The 17274-nt window shown below is 51.2% G+C and overlaps 2 protein-coding genes across 2 annotated transcripts; both read right to left on the bottom strand.

Annotated features, from left to right (window-relative positions):
- Positions 1-6391: 6391 nt before the first annotated feature.
- RPP25L (ribonuclease P/MRP subunit p25 like) lies at positions 6392-8287 on the bottom strand. The gene is made up of 2 exons (XM_084897925.1): positions 8142-8287; positions 6392-7187 (listed from the first exon to the last, which is right to left on the bottom strand). The coding sequence occupies exon 2, from the start codon at positions 7152-7154 to the stop codon at positions 6663-6665; it is 492 nt and encodes a 163-aa protein (XP_084754051.1). The 5' UTR covers positions 7155-7187; positions 8142-8287; the 3' UTR covers positions 6392-6662.
- A 1436-nt stretch (positions 8288-9723) lies between these two features.
- On the bottom strand, positions 9724-16500 carry DCTN3 (dynactin subunit 3). The gene is made up of 7 exons (XM_084897924.1): positions 16305-16500; positions 14681-14765; positions 13900-13986; positions 12128-12211; positions 10880-10938; positions 10216-10275; positions 9724-10028 (listed from the first exon to the last, which is right to left on the bottom strand). Exons 1-7 carry the CDS (start codon positions 16398-16400, stop codon positions 9939-9941), a joined length of 561 nt encoding a protein of 186 aa, XP_084754050.1. The 5' UTR covers positions 16401-16500; the 3' UTR covers positions 9724-9938.
- Positions 16501-17274: the final 774 nt, after the last annotated feature.

Genomic DNA, 17274 nt, shown 5'->3' with positions numbered 1-17274 from the left:
TCCCATTCCCTACACATCATTGCCTCGAGGTGCTCACCAACTTCAAGGAGAGAAAGAGAGAGAGAGCTGAGCCTACGGATCCAGAGAGAGAGAAACACGAGGCAGGGTCACTCAGCAGGCACAGGCTGGGACAGGAGCCCTGGTGTCCTGGCGGCCAGCCTGGGCCCGGCACAGAGCTCCTGCAACAGCAGTGACGGCCAGACCGGAAACAGGATTTTATGTGGGGACAGCACCTAGGAACCCTCGAGCACGTGGGCAGCCGTGCCAGGAGAGGAGCATCCCATCAGGCAAAGACAGATGTGCAGCTTCCTGGTCTTCCCATCAGTTAGAGACAAGCATTGGGATACGAGGCTCAAAGAGACAGGTCAGAACGGAAACCAGTTTGGCTCAGTGGATAGAGCGTTGGCCTGCGGACTGAAAGGTCCCAGGTTCAATTCCGGTCGAGGGCATGTACCTTGGTACCAGGAGGGGGTGTGCAGGAGGCAGCTGGTTGATGTTTCTCTCCCATCAATGTTTCTAACTCTCTATCCCTCTTCCTTCCTCTCTGTAAAAAATCAATATAATATATTTTAAAAAACAAAACAAAACAAAAAGAGACAGCTCAGAGCAAAAGAGAGGCAAGAGAACCTATGGGAGAGACCAAGAAATAGACACAATCAGAGACAGTCAGGCACCAAAATAGAGATATAGAGAAAGAAAGAAGTGAGTCAGAGACACAGAGATGCAGAGATTCAGGAGGGAGACCCATGGGATTAGACACAGAGACAGAGACAGGGAGACACATGAAGTCAGAGAGAAACAGTGTTTCAGTCACAGAACAACAGTGACATGGAGTCAACTATACAGACACAGACAGAGATTGAGAAACAAACAAACACCCCCAAACACACACACACACACACAGGCGAGATAAATAGAGAGGGAGAAGACAGAGAAAGACAGAGACAAAGATTAAGACAGAAGGATCAAGAGAGGCAGAGAAATGGAGAGAGAGCAAGGCAAAAGGGAGACAAAGACAGAGTCAGGCAAAGAAAGAGATCAAAACAGCAGGAACGGGAGGAGCGAAGGACAGGGGAGAGTCTCCTTTTCTCCGGTCTCTCCAGCCGGGTTTCCCCAGGGTGTGGGCCCCCCTTGCTTTTCTTTGGTTTCCATAGCAACAGGGAGGGCAGCACCAAATTTGCATATACATTTACATCCTTTCTTTCTGCATAATTCAACAGGTTCTGTGCATATTCATGAGACTGTGAGTGAAGGTGACTCTCCCAGTCCCTGCTCAAAACCTGGCTCTGGTGCTCCCTGCATGCAGTACGTGGCCATGGCTCCAGACCGCCCCACCCCCCACAGGCTCTGACCTGTCCCTGCCAGAGCCTGCCAACTACATTCCCCCTTCCTCCCCAAGCAATGCCTTGCACTCCCCTACCTCCACACCCTTCCTCAGGTGATGCCCCTCTGCCTGCCTGGGGTGCCCTTCCCTCAGCATGAGTATTGCCAATGGTACACGTGCATGCATGCACTCACTCACATGTGCTCACATGTGTGTACACAGGAACTCTGGTGCAGGGAGTGACCAATGCTCACCCTGGCTCCCTGGTGGAGGAGGCTCCTAAGTCACACGTCTATCTGGGTGCTTCTGACAAAGAAGGGAGTGCATGAAAGGACCACTGGGGTGTAGGCTGAGCTCAGGGCTGACAGATCCACAGAGAGGAACCTAGGACACTGTGGCCTCCCTCTGGAAACGGCAGCCCCGGGTTCTAGCCAGAATAATCAGAGCTAGAGTAGAGCCAAAAGGAAGGACTGCAGTAGCTCAAAGGGTGGGGGAGAGGGTGCTGGGCCAAGAATCCTTTCAAAGTGCCAGGTCTTGAAAATTCTTGTGGGCGGGGCAGGGCTTCTCTGGGGCCTGATACAGCCATATTTTGGTTTCACCATCTCCCCCTGGATCCCTATGACAGCCTCCTCACTGTTCTTCCTGCCTTGTGCCCTCAATCCACCTTCCACACTATAGCAGCCAGAGCTACCTAATACTAATCTTATTTTTGATATCACTTCCTTCTTAAAGCCTTCAGTGACTTTCCATTACCCTAAAGAAAAAGTCCAAGCTCCTTGGCCAGACACTTAGGTCCTTCCAGTCTGGTCCCCACTCACGTCTGAGCCTCATTCCTCAAGCTCCTGCCTTGAACCTCAAACTCCAGTGATCACTTCTTTGTTCCTCTCACCTCTATGTCCTAGTTCATGCCTGCACTTTACCCAGAATGCCCTTTCCACTTCTCTCTTCCTCGCGATTCTATACAAGCATCACTTCCTCTTCTTTTTTGCCTGTCCCTAAAGACTGGACAAGGGGCTCTGAACCCTTGAAGTCTAGTGAACTACCCTAATCTCTAAACTCAAAACACCAATAGTGAAATTATCCATACTAGTATATGTGATTATAATCTTCATGGGACTGGAGGTTCCAAACCCAGTGATATTTGTTACATTATGGGTGATCATTAACTATTTGTTGAATAACTGAGAGGTTACTGCGCCCACTAAGGGCCAAATTTCAAGCCCAGACTATCCTCTCTGTCTTGATGTTTATGGGGACCTCTGCAGACAGCAAAGGGAAGGAATGGGTATCCCTTTGGGAATGCTACCACCTGGTGGCCAGACTCAGAAGCGCAACTAGACATGACCCCAGTGCAAACACCCAAGTGTGAGCTGGAGATATTCTATACTAATAGAACTAGGCCTGATCCGTGAGCTCCAGGCTGGTGATCTAGGCAAACAGAGGGGAGTGGGGAGGTAGGCCCCGAGGAATGCTCAAAGCCTAGCACTGGTATCCTTTGAACATTCTTTTTTTTTTTTAATATATTTTACTGATTTTTACAGAGAGGAAGGGAGAGAGTTAGAAACATCGATGAGAGTCATCAATCAGCTGCCTCTTGCACACCCCCTACTGGGGATATGCCCGCAACCAAGGTACATGCCCTTGACTGGAATCAAACCCGGGACCTTTCAGTCCCCAAGCCGACGCTCTATCCATTGAGCCAAACCGGTTTCGGCTCCCTTGAACATTCTTGATGAGTTCCAGATAGACAGAATGGGAAGAGCAAAGAGGCAGAAAAATCTCATGTCATGTGGGAAGAGTGAGGCATTAATATGACCAAAGCCCAGGGTCCAAGGAGATCAAACCAAGGCAATGACCAATCAAGGGGATCCTTTAAGGCAATCCAGTGAATTAATTTGGATCTTTCCCTCTAAAATGGGCATGGGATGAGATCTGGGTGTGGTGACATACTTGGAGGCTCAATATTCATTCATTCACTCATTAAATATTTATCAAGCACATACTATGTTCAAGATCCTTAGGTTAGCCCTAGCCTGTTTGACTCAGTGGATAGGGCATCAGCCTGTGGACGGAAGGGTCCTGGGTTCAATTCCAGTCAAAGGCACATACCTCGGTTGCAGGCTCAATCCCCTTCCCTGGTCAGGGCATGTACGGGAAGTAATCAATCTCTCAACATAGATATTTCTCTCTGTGTCTCTCTTACCAGCCTCTGTCCCTTCTACTCTCTCTCTAAAAATCTACAGAAAAATGTCCTCCAGTGAGGATTAACAAAAAAATTAACAAAGCAAAAATTCCTGCCCATTTGGAGTTAACATTCTCATCAGGAGGAGACAGATAAACAAAAACACTGAAGAAGTAAATTATATATTTTTTGTCTTTCTTTCTAAAAGACAAAAAAAATGGGGTGAGGGGCCAGGATAAGGAAAATCAGAAGCTTTGTCCATTAGACTGCAAACATGTTCAAATCTCTGCCAACTCATTAAAAATAAAATTCTCACTTAGTCTACATTCCTCTCCAGCTATTTATCACCTCTCTCCACCAATTCACAATCCAACTTCTTGAAAGAGCTGTTTAGAAGTAGCATAACCTTTTCCTTTTTAAAAATATATTTTTATTGATTTCAGAGAGGAAGGGAGAGGGAGAGAGGGGGGAAAAAAATCAATGATAAGAGAGAGTCATTGATTGGCTGCCTCCTGCATACTCCACGCTGGGGATTGAGCCAGGCATGTGTCTGTGACCTCCTGATTCTTAGGTTGACGCTCAACCACTGAACCATGCCAGCTGGCATGCATAACCTTTTCTTAAAAAATAAAAATGTTGGAGGAAAATGCCATACTGCAGTGGCTTAACAATAGAGTAGAAAGTGAAAAACAAAAAACAAAAGCCCAAATACCTGAATCAGCACTTATACACAACGAAAACTCTTTCCAACCTCCAAAGGCCTCCCTTCTCTCTGCTCCCTCCCCACATTCCCTTCTCTAGGCCCCAGTTGGGCCCTATAAAGGCCAAGGAGAGGAAAAAAAACCCAGAATCACTAGCCATCCATCCCTTCCTCAGCCTGTGGCCTATTTCCTGATTCTCTGAGTTGCAGACACTGTTCTTCCCAAGAGATCTTGACCCCAGCTGTTTCTCTCTGCACTACCCCTACCATCACCCTGGAGATCCCAGATGGTCCTCTGATGATGAGCCACCTAATTGGGAGCCCCTCCTAGAACACCCGGAGCTTGTAATGCCACCTTACTGAATCGTTCCTTCACCACAGTCACCATGCTTATTCCACACGATCATTCCACTCTGGATCAGGATGGGATGCTGAGCCAAAGACCAACAGTCTGCAAGTAGCCTGGTTCCAAAGTTCTGGGGACCAATGCCACTCAAAGAGCTGTTGATGGTCGAAGACACACCAGTGGAAATGCTCAGAGAAAAGACAATATGCAGAAAAAGACAACAAGCAAAACACCTGGATTAGCCACAAAGAGCATAGGGAGAAGTCTGGCAGTTGTTGGTAGCAAGACACCTGAGTCATCACCACAGTGCTAGGAGTATACTGGGTGTTTCATGACCCCCTACATTTGAGAAGCCTGGCCAGGCAGCTGCTGAGTTTCCCCCATCTCTCCTAATAACCCCTGAATCTCCATCACCTGCCTCTCCCTCAGCGTCTTCATCACTCTGGGAACATACCTCAGAAAGCAAAGGGTGAAGCAGTGTTCAGTTTTGACCACAACCTGCTGGTCCTGTGGTCTCCTCATTCCTGCTCTAAGCCCTACTGAGGCCTCAAGTCCCCCCAGCTCTGTCTTCACCAACATCTCAACCCCTCCTGCCCGCACTCAGCCAAACATCACTTCAATACTCAAATTGCTGAGCCCATTCTGCTACAACATGAGCCCAGAAGAACCCTAACTTTGTGCTTCCCTGGTGACTGAACACCCAGGTTACTAGATACATTGGAGACCCCAAAATCCAGTGGGATCACTTCCTAAGTCATGTCCAACCACTAAGCTTTACACTTGAAACTAATATTTTGAACATCAAATGTAATTTTTTTCAAATGTAATTTAAAAAAAAATTCAGTGGGAGACCCAATTGGCTCACCTCTTCACTAAGTCCACCACGGCCCACAATCCTGCTCTGGTCCCTGCAGCCCCTGGTTCCCATTGCAATCTTTACCTCTTCCCTCATGCCCCTGACCTGACCATGGTGAATCTAAGAGTCTAAAGCCAATGTGAGACAGAAAAGGAGCAGCCAGGGGTAAAAAAGCAAAGATGAAACCTGAAGGGCAGATATGAGATGAAGGTGTGTTTTTAAGATAAGAAAAAGCACATTTGCCGAAGCCAGTTTGGCTCAGTGGATAGAGAGTCAGCCTGCATACTGAAAGGTCCCAGGTTGGATTCCCGTCAAGGGCATGTACCTTGGTTTCGGGCACATCCCCAATAAGGGGTGTGCAAGAGGCAGCTGATCGATGATTCTCTCTTATCAATGTTTCTAGCTCTCTATCCCTCTCTCTTCCTCTCTATAAAAAATAAATAAAATATATTTAAAAATTAAAAAAAGAAAAAGCGCATTTGTGAGGTGAGCATTAATAATTTGGCAATTAATATTTACATAGCACTACAAGCCCAGGTAGTGTCTAAGAGTTACGTGTGTATTTCTACATTCAATCCTCATAAAAACCCTGTGAGGTAAGCACTATATCCTGTTTTATGGATGAGAACACTAAGGCACCAAGCAGTAACTAATAATCTAGAGGCAGAATCAGGATTCAAATCTAGACAGTCTAGTGCCTGAGACCATAATCATAACCGCTATTATATATGCCACAGACGGAGAAAAATGTCCGCCCAGGCAGAGTCCTTAAACCAGCCCAAAGCACCCAGAAGACCCACCCAGAGATCTAGATCTAGTCAGGTTACTGTTTGAGGCTTGTTAACGACTCTAGATCCTCCCAGCAATAGCCTGAGCCTACACTTCCTGTCTCTGTCCGGCCTGTGAGCTCCTGGGGGACAAGGGCAGAGACCCCCACCCCCTTAACCCCATTTCCACATAGCAGACCAAGCAGAGGCGGCTCATCAGACAGACAAACAGCAAAACCTTTATTTCCTAACCCTCTCCCTGGACCTCTGTCTGAAGGCAGATCAGGGGCACTGTATGGAAGGCAGAGTAAGCCAGCTGAGACCCCACACCTGTCACTCTTTGTAGCAGCCCCTTCCATATGCCAGAGGGAAGGGGAATCAGAACAGGGAGGCCCACTCTGTGGATTCAAGTCTTGTTGGGGATGCTGAGCAGTTAGAGGCTTGTCAGAGACGTTCGGGCTTGGAGAATAGCTTGCTCAGCCGGTCTTCAGGACCGCGTGTCTCGAGCCCTTCTTCGGGGTCGGGGGCCACAGCTGGAGCTAGGTGTGGGGCCCAGGCCAGGGGGCGCCCCTGGGGGCTGGTAGCCACATTCATTGGGGTCCAGGGGGTCCCGGCTCAGCAGTACCCACACTGCAGGCACATGTCGGCGCACTGTGAGGGGATCTAGGCCTGTGTCCGGGGAGGTTGGTACCCAGCTGTCCTCAGTCTGCAGGAAGCGCAGCTTGGTAAGCTGGTGCAGGCCTGGGACCCGCCGCTTGACGATCTCAGCACAGCTGACAGCCTTCCCTGCAGCCCGGCCGGAACCTGAGAACACCACGTGTCTCGTGCCGCCGCCCTCCAAACGACCCAGCACCAGCCCCAGCAGGTTGCGGATTTTGCTGCCATCTCGGACCCGCATCTCCAGGGTATCAGGAGGAAGCTGGGGCATCGGGGACGGCGCCGGGAGTTCCACAGAGCCAGCTTTCCGGTAGTGCTCCATCCTGCTGGCTGTAGCCTTGACTCTCACTGCCCACTGCAAGGAAGAACCAGATGAATGCTCAGCAGTGTGCCCTGGCTCTCCCAGACAGAGCCCCGCTCCGCATCCCCGATCTCCAGGAACAAGACAACCAACAGGGACCACTCCTGCCTCACCTTGGGAAGGGCTGTACCTCACACACCCCATTCCCCCGGCAGGGCCATAACCCTCCCTCTGCCAGAGGCTGGACCAAATTCCCACTGCACTGGGCTCTTTAAGAAAGGTCCAGCCAAAACCGGCTTGACTCAGTGGATAGAGCGACGGCCTGCGGACTGAAAGGTCCCAGGTTGGATTCCGGTCAAGGGCATGTACCTTGGTTGCAGGCACATCCCCAGTAGAGGATGTGCAAGAGGCAGCTGATCGATGTTTCTCTCCCATCGATGTTTCTAACTCTCTATCCCTCTCTCTTCCTCTCGGTAAAAAATCAATAAAATATATTTTAAAAAGGAAGAAAAGAAAGGTCCAAATCCCCTCAAGCTCCGAGGCAGAGACAAGAGCCCCGGTCAAATGCCCCTCAAGGGTGGGTGGGAAGAGATCAACCGAAGCCCTAGTGTGTATCGATATATAATTCACGGACAAGGGGAAGGGCTGGGGCCAGGGCGGGCTAGGAGTCAATGGGGAGGAAAAGGGGGCGTATGTAACACTTTCAACAATAAATTATTTTTTTAAAAACCCTCAAAGACAGAACTAACCCCTCCGTCGCACCGAAATCCCCAGAACAGGGTCGAGCACCCCTCACCCCGAGATTCCCAGTCACCCTACCCCATGGAATGGGGGGAGAGTGGCGGGCGCGGACTTGCTTGGGGAACTCCAGGCGTCGGGCCCGCCGGCTCGGCTGCCTCTATCGCCACAGGTCGCCCCAGATCCTGCAGGCCGCACGGCCCAACGCCGGCCTCTCCTGCCCGCCCTCCCCTCCAGGTGACCCCCAACCCACTAGGTTCCGGCTCTCACCGCCGCAACTGTGCCGCCTCAAGCCCGATCCAGAGCCAAGATGGCGCGCGGGCCGGGAGCGCGCCAAGGCCACGGGACCGCGCATGCCGGTGGGCGGGGCCTATCCTGGGGGCGTGGTTTTTTGTGGTGGGCGGTGCCTGCGGGGCGAGATCTGAGGAGGGCGGGGCCCAGTATGATGGACGGGGCGGAGCCTGGTGTGATGGGCGTGGTCTTGGCGGGGCGGGGCCTGAGGGGCGGGACCCGCGGAGCCGCTGCGGTAGACTGGGTGACCAGGAAGTCTAGGAGTAAGTTCGGCCGGAATGGCCGGGACGTCTGGGACGTCTAGGGATCCAAAGCACGCTCTGTCTATGGTGTCCCGCCTGGGGAAGGGGCACTCCTACTGGGGCGGGAGGAGGCGCCCCGCATCTGAAGGACGGGAAGGTCTTGGCCTTTGCACGTTAGCAGGCATGACGCTGCTACTTGAGCACACCGCAATAGCAAAGGCTTCACTCTGGACAGGGGCATGAGGCTCCATCTAGAGTGGCTGCTGCGTGGGCGGAGCCTTGGTCGCCGAGTTCTGCGCTTTGACCTCATTCCTGGGCACTAGCGGGCCAGGGAGTTTTCTTCAGGGGCCAGTCAACATAGCTCGTGTGCACAGCTCACTCTGGCTGCATTGAAGGAAGGAGGGGGAAGAACCTGGCCGTAATCGCTAGTGATTCACAGGCCCCTGGGTCCTGGGGATGTGACCACTGAGACACTCAGGTGCCGGGCTTATAACAGGTACCCGAATGTTTGTTAAATTATTTAGTGAACGAAGCAGAAAAATGGCAGTGGGAATGGAGAAATGCAGATTAAGTTGGGATATTAGGAGGTATGCACGGTGAGAAGCTGGTGACTTTTTGGACAAAGGAGGTAAGGGCCTAGGATGACTCCCAGCTCCAGACTTGTTTCGGACAAGCTGAATTTGAGATGCCTGAGACAGCAGAGGTGGGATGACAGGGCAGGCCTTTGAAAAGGAGCCTGGAGCCACAGCACTTCCTGAGGCCACAAGGGGGCAGCAAACACTTGGTGGAATGAGGTGACAATTTTAATCTCTGCTCTTTCTCATGAGTCCTTCTCATTCCTTAATGGGTCCAAACCTCTTACCAAGAAGGCTACCAATTAAGAAACTTAGGGGCTTTTTCTGCCTTTGCACCTGCTGCTCCTTGGGCTCTCAAAGACCCTGCATATCGCCTAGGGCTGCCTCCTCCATCCTTTTCTTGTGTCCACCTGATGGGACTGCCCTTTTCCACGACTATCTCACAGCTAGCCTGTGCAGAGCAGGGATCAGGTGGACCCTAACTGTATCCTCCCCACCTGGCATGGAATCATACATAAAGAGGGATAATTGGGAAATGTGGGATAAATAGATACGTAAGTGAATGTTCCACTCACACTAATCAAATGAGAGCATTCGTCCTGAGAGCCCTACACTCCCTGCAAGCTAGACCTGGATGAGTACAGCTCCTGGTTCAGCCACTACGAAGGTTGACAACACTGCCCTCCATCACCCCCATCCTCATCCCATCCCCATCCTAGACCAAGAATCCGGCACACTCCTCCGGTGATCTGTACAGTTTATTGTCACTGGAATAGAACATTGATGAGGGGGGGGTATGCAAAGCAGCCTGACCTGTGACCCCAGGGCCCCATCTGAGTGCAGACAGGTAGGCTGTGAATCCAATAAATACAGAGCTGCCTCTGCCCTAAGAGAGGGGAGGCTGGCACAGGGCCCCAGAGCCTGGCTGCCCTGGCCCACCGTGGGATGGGCAGCAGCCATCACTCCTCTGCTGGCTTCACTTGCTTGGCGGCCTCTAGATGGCAAAGAAGCTCATCCCACTGCACGAACTGCTTGGAGAGAAGCATTGTCTAGTTGCAAGTTAAGGTGAAAACAGGAGTCTGAGTGAGGTGGTGCAGATATTTTGCATCTGCCAAAAGGGTGGGGGAGCAGGGGAATAGAGCTGGTTGGGATGGGCTGAGAGACAGAGCTAAAGATGGGAGAAAAGGACAGGGCTCTGGACAACTCCTCAGGGGCCTGGCAGAGCAGAAAGGATACTGTTTTGTTGTATTCCTCCAGGAGAGCCTTGGACTCCTCGGTGAGCTCCACACACTGGTCCTGCGGAGTTAAGGGTGGAAAAGGAAGGAGATGGACAAAGCCCTCGTTTCCCACAACCTTCCGGCCTCATCAGGGCCCCTCACCCCCCAGACAGGCGATGCTTAACCCCAGAGCCAAAAGAAGCAAATTTCTAAAGGGGTACTCTGAGGCCACAAAATGGGTGCACAAACAGCAGTTTTAAAGCTGATGGAAGGAGGAATGGACTGCACATTCAAGGAAACATCTTCACCTCACCCCCTCCCCTATTTCTGAACCCTTTTTGAATTTACAACAAAGCCTGGTAATAGTAAAACACACACACACACACACACACACACACACACACAGCTTCTCCACCCACAGTCAAGGATACACCATCCCCAGGGATTCTTGGATACCTCCCAACTCAACCTTTTGGTGTTTCAGGGTAACCCTATTTTGGGAGGCAGGAGACCTGGATGTGGCTCTAGCAGAGTGCCTTCCCTTCTCTAAGGCTGATGGAAAATAAAGGATAGATCCCCAAGTTTCCGCGGGAGCTGATATCAGGGGAGCCCGAGGCTGTTTCCCCCGGCGGCTGGGGTGGGGACTCGGAGCCTCACCACCCGCGCCTTCTCTCCCCCCATACCTGCTGCTGGATGTGGATCTGGGCCAAGTGCTGCAGGCAGGCGGCGTGCTCAGGAACGGCTGTAAAACACAACGCACACTGCCCGATGATGCCTGTGCCTCCCCCCGAGACTGCTCAATAGTCTATTAGGTCTTTGGCAGGATTAGAGTATTGAGTGGAGAAACTAAACAAACGCCAGGCTTCATCGACCGCTGCAGCTGGAGGAGGTGGTAGGACGCCCTGCTCAGGCCAGTCATATTCTAGGACCCAAGAAGGAGGGGAAGATACCGGCCCCCAGAAGACAAAACCTCGGGGTCCCCAGAGGTTCCCCATACCTCCACTCCAGCATCAGAAGCAGCGGCAGGTAAAAAGAGCTTTGCCTATCGTGGGACCTGTCCCTTTGCTCTCGGCCAGTGGGACCAGGTCTGCCTGACGGAGGGGACAGGGTGCCTGCGGGTGGGCTGAGGATAAGTGCCAGGTCCCTACGCTGGCCACCTGAGATCCAATACCCAAAGCCTTGGCCACCACGCCAGGCCCAAAGCCTAAGGCTGTCAGAGGCTCAGCAGGGAGCTCACCAGGGGCGGGGAGGGGGAGCTGGGAGAAATACCTCCAGAGACAGACAGGATGGATATCTGGATTCAATTAAAGTCACTGTCTGCTTGTCAAAACCCAGGCACAGAGACTGCTCTCAGCAGCGTGGCAGGAGGAATTCACACACATTCACATACCTGGCAGAGAGACTCTGACAGTAAAAGCTGGGCTCTGCAGCACCCTAAAAGACAGGTGCTGAGAGGTGGGATAAAAGGCAGAAGGCATCCTCAGAGTCGGGGCTGCTGGGCTTACATTGCTATCCTTAGGCCAAAATTGGCGGGGTTCTGCCTTGGCAATTTCTAATCCCAACGCAGAAGGCAAGTAGCCGCCAGGTTCAAGGTAAAGATAAGGGCCCTGGTGGTGTGGCTCAGTTGGTTGGAGCGGCATCCCATGGAGGTCATGGGTTCACTTTCTGATCAGGGCATATACCCAGGCTGTGGGTTCAATCCCTGGTCGGGGTGTATATGGGAGGCAACCAATCAGTTTCTCTCTCTTTCCCCCTCCCTTACTGAAATCAATTAAAAAATATATAAATCCTTAGATAAGGGTTAAAAATGAAAAGGAAAAAAAAAAAAAGATAAAGACAAGGAGCAGACCTAGCCTGAGCCCAGGGAGCCTGAGGCACAGGGAAGTCCTGCCCATCCACCCACCTCCCCAGGCGGAATAGTGGAGGAGTACCTTTGATATGAGCGCTGTCCAGCATGGGCACCAAAGCCTCCACCTGCTCCAGAAGTGCAACCTGGGAGAGGACAAACTGCTCCTCTGAGGAGGAAACAGACAAGATAGTGGCAATGAGGCAAGCCTAGGCACTGCTACTCCAATGCAGGAGGCTGAGATCCTGGCAGGGGAGATGGCCAGGTCCTGGAGCTTGGAGCCACTGCCCCCTCCTCAAGGGGCACATTCCCCCATTCTGCCCCCAACCTCCCTGAATGCCTCTGGTCTGACCCATCTTGAGCCCAAGGAGCCTCTAAGTTTCTCCAAATCCAACCTTTCTCCAATTTTTAACTTGAAGGCCTCTTCCTCCAGCCTCAACAAACTCAGTGAGCCCCTCGGAGGCCACAGGACACAAAGTACTTCGGACTTAGGACCCTGCACTCAGGGCTCCTGGGAAAGAAGGGTCTGAAAGAGGAGGCGTGGCCACTGCCAGGCCGGTTCTGCTCAGAGGCTCTGGAGAACTGGGGCAGTGACAGAAGAGTCCAATAAGGACAGCATGGCCCTGTGCAGGGGATTTCAATGGTTGCAAAGAGTGGGAAGGGCACCGAAGGAGGGAGGACTATTATGTCAAACATCTGGAGGCAGGAGTGCTTGTCAATTAGCAGAGGAAAAAAAATTTAACTTGCTGAACTGGTCAAAGGAGAGCACAGGAAACAGCTGGATGGGAGGGGAGATCCAGCAAACTGCAGAAGGCTTTGAGTGGCAGGCTAAGGACTTAGGACTTTATCCTGGCAAGGAGAGAGAGAAAGAGACACTGAAGTTCCTCAGCAGACAAAGTGGCATGTTGGAAATGTGTTTTGGAAAGATGACACTGGACCACATGCAAGAAGGGAATTGCTAGGGTCAAGAGGACTTGGGAAACTGTAACCGTTCAAGTGTGAGTGGATGAACACTGAGGCAGCAGCCAAAGGGAGGGATGGAGAGGGTGGATTCAAAAGTTAGTCCAAGAGCCAAAACCGGTTTGGCTCAGTGGATAGAGCGTCGGCCTGCGAACTGAAGGGTCCCAGGTTGGATTCCGGTCAAGGGCATGTACCTGGGTTGTAGGCACATCCCCAGTTGGGGGTGTGCAGGAGGCAGCTGATCGATGTTTCTCTCCCATCTATGTTTCTAACTCTCTATCCCTCTCCCTTCCTCTCTGTAAAAAATCAATAATATATATATATATATATATTTTTAAAAAAAGAGTTAGTGCAAGAGAAGATTTTCTGAATTTGATGCAATAGATGATTATTAAACATCTTTTCAAAGAATGAACAAGCACAGGTGCTTGGAAAACCCTGCCTCATAGAGTGGTTGACTATCTGATGAGCAGACATTGCCTAGAACTCTGAAATCCCAGAGCTTTCTCATATGAAAAAAAAAAAAAAAAAAAAAAGATGTAGAAACTCATGCCAATATTTTCCTCTCCCAAATGCAATGCTCTCTGCTCCTCCCTTTCCTAGAAGGTCCCCTGCGAGCAGAAGTGGGAAAGATTCTAAAGGAAAATCCTAGAGATAAACCACTGATAGAACACTGGAGTCACTCCCCCTGGGGCTAGCACCATGGCCTCCAGGTGGTTCAGAAGCATCCCACACCCAGAGCTACTCAAGAACCACAGGACCACCCCAGCTTCAGCCCAGCCGATGGCCAGAATTCCAGACAGCAGTTCCCTGGGCTTTACCCATTAGCACTGGCAGGGAGGCCATCTCTGTGCCCAAACTCCCCCACAATCCGCATCCCCAGAGGCACATGCACACCTGCTAGGATGAACTGCAGCTTAGAGGCATCAGGTATGGCAATGCGGTCAATGTACTCGGGATCCAGGTATTTGATCAGGTCTTCAACTAGAAAAGTACAAGATGGAAAACGGATTCGGGTTGGGGAGTGAGGGTCTGTTTTAGGAAGGATATTGGGGGAATGGTCCACCTTGGGGAGAGGCTTCAGTGAGGAGCTGACGCCTACAGTGTCTGTTAGCAGGGCCTCTACCAGGGCTCCTATCCATACTTCCCTGTCTCTCCCCTCTGATCACCTGCTGGCTGACCTCAAACTTTAGAGCTTGGAGTATCCTGGGGCCCTCGGTATTCTCACTGACCTATGTTCACCAAGGGTGGAAGGCCCCTCGCCCCTCAGTGCCACCAAGACAACCAGAGCTTTATCTGATTTCTAATTACTGAGCAGGTTGCTAGCTCTGACACAACCAAAAAGGCCTGGCTGAGCCAAAGGTAGAACTCTGGTGGCTAATTCATTTCCTGCCTCGAGATCTTGCCTGTGGAAATCCCATACCTGTTCTCCATACTTCACCAAAGGGATCTCTCAGTCAGAGCTCTTATCCCATCACTTGGGACACTGCCATGGGCTTGAAGTTTTACCACAAAATAGAAAGCGTACCCCCATTCACCATTTCAGCAGGGAAACATCTGCACATTCTATCCCCAAAGGGCAACTCCAATGACCTAAGGGGCTGAAGAACCCGGCCAGTCCTCAGGAAGTACAGGCATGGGAAAGAAAAAGGCAGGCAGGCGCCCGACTGAAACTTACTCTTTTTGTAGAGAATCTTCACTCTCTCTCTCTTACTGGCAATGTTCCCCAAAGCTACCTGCACCTTGACCAGGCCATCAGCCACCTGTAAGGGGAGTGAAAGTTATTTCCAAGATGCACCACCTGGTTCAAGGCTTGGAAGATATGAAGAATCCTCATTCCCTCAGACCCCCAAACCTCTTTGCCCCAGAAATCTAGGTTGGTCACTTTCTCCTGTATTAAAGGAGATGTAACTCTACTTTCCAGGAATCCTCAGTGTGAACAGGGAGATAATCATGTACTCCTTGGGGGAGTTTCTAGTTTGATTGGCGAGATAATGAACTATTTTACAGTTTATGGGACACTGGCATATACTATATACTGAATGGCCAGATTATTATGATTTTTGAACACATAATAATCTGGCCACTCAGTACATATATATATATTAGTGGGCCGGTGCATGAATTCGTGCATGGGTGGGGTCCGGCCAGCCTGGCCAGAGGGAGGAGACATGGGTGGTTGGCCAGCCTGCCTGCTGGTGGAACTCCTGATTGAGGAAACAATTTGCATATTAGCCTTTTATTATATAGGATTATTATATAGGATATACACCGAGTGGCCAGATTATTATGTATTCCGAGATCATAATAATCTGGCCACTCAGTGTATATTCTCTGGTTCCCACCTCTCTGACTGAACCTACCTACACGTTAAGGGTAGAGGATGAGGAATCCCAATATTAAAGGGCTGAATAGATGGAGAGGCAATGGAAGTAAATGATCTCACCCAAAATTCAAGGTTCAAATATATGGGGAGGCAAATAAAACTGAGCAGCACAGCCATTCTTGTAGAAGGAAAACCATGAGGGTAAGCATCATAGATGTCTAAGGGAGAAAATGTTTTGAGAAGTCTGTTCTCAAATGGGGCACAATCTGCTGCTACCCACTAATTCCACAAGGGTGTACAGATATCACTGCCTCTGATGCACTTAAATCCAGGACATCCCTGACACTCCACCTTCAGTAAAAGGTCTTCCCATAGTAAAAAGGGGGATAAGAGGGCGATTAGGCTTCAAAGTTGTCAAAATTCAGTTACTGGTGTGAAGAAGTGCCAGTCCATATCGAAAAACCCAGTGTCCAATCCTTTCCCCTCCTAATCCCAGTGACCTCATCTCTTACCCCCCACCCCCCGCCCCGTCCCGGCAACCCCCCCTCCCGCGCCCCGGAGCCTTCTTAAGCACCTCTGCTCTGCTTCCTCTAATCCCATGGACCTCCTTCTGCACAATTCACTTAGCAATTAATTACACAGGGCTTCGTGACAAAGGGCTTCGTGGGCTGCAGCTCTTTCTGAAACTCTCGCTAGCCAGCTTCCGGAGGGTGTCAGGTCTCCCCAGCTGGCAGGTGCAGAGTCTTAGGGTTCATCCTGAGCCCGTTTCAGACGGGCCTAATACCTAATACCCCGCAGTTCCCTGCAAGGGCATGGACCCAGGGGGTCCAAAGTGCTCCGGGAGGTCTCGGACCTTTGTTATTTCAAAGGCCGGACGGTAGGCGACGGGACTGGCACGGCATCCATCCCGAGGCACAGGCCAGCAGCCCGCCCTCGCTCTGCCTCAGAAAGGGACCCCTGGGCTCAAACCGCTCACCTTCCGCGAGCCGCGCGCCCCACCCGGTCCGTACACCCAGCGCTCCAGCTCCTCTACGCGGGCCTGCAGCCGCTGCACATCGGTCACAGCCGCCATCGCTTCCGCCCCGCCTCAACCGCGGAACAGCTGGAGGGCGGGATGTCCGTCCAAGTAGGAGAAGGCTAGCCAATCCGAGTGCACGGGCTCCCCTCCGTTCAGGAAGTTACCTCACGGCCCAGGCCTTCAGTGCCGGAAGTGACCGGCTGGGCCGGCGAAGAGAGTCGAAAGTTGTCTGGTTACCTAGGCAACGACTACGCCTGTTTGTCAAGACAACCTTTACCTTTCTTCTTCTCGTTTCATGGTACCAAAGAGGTTTCTCCACCTCATTCCCCGAAGCTGCACATATAAATACACTCATTATTCCAGGATTGGTCCATTCCTTTAGATCACATGTGTCAAACACAAGGCCCGCGGGCCAAATCCAGCCCGCCAGGCCTTGCAATGTGGCCCGCACCGCGCTGTCATCACTGCACTCCGCTGTCAGTTTATGACATTGTCAGTTTATGACTGTTCAGTAAACCATTCGGCCCGCGATTTAGGCTGGATTTTAGATTTTGGCCCCTTCTCTGATTGAGTTCGACACCCCTACTTTAGATCAATAGATACCATAACCTTTTAGAGTCTAATAAGGTTCAAACGGTGGGACCACTCAGTACTACAGTGGCAGAATCAGGATTTGAACCCCGGCAGTCTGACTCATGAGACCGAGCTCTTCTATTCTCATAGGCCTTTGCTGTTCTGTCTTCCCTCTGAGAACCCTTGGCCCAATGCAGCCTGTAAACCACATAATTCCTTTTCCAACCCCCAGATACAAACATGAAGAGGCACTGGGGATGAAGGGAGGGACTACAGCTTTATTATCCAGAGGGACATCTCCTTCACAACCTCCCAATGCAACCCTTCATATGGCTCCTGAAGAGAAGAAGCAGGT

This window comes from Pipistrellus hanaki, assembly GCF_964339955.1.
Source record: "Pipistrellus hanaki genome assembly, chromosome: 11".
Taxonomy (NCBI): Eukaryota; Metazoa; Chordata; class Mammalia; order Chiroptera; family Vespertilionidae; genus Pipistrellus; species Pipistrellus hanaki.
The sequence above is the reverse complement of the archived record's forward strand: the minus strand, read 5'-3'. Positions and strand labels throughout refer to the sequence as shown.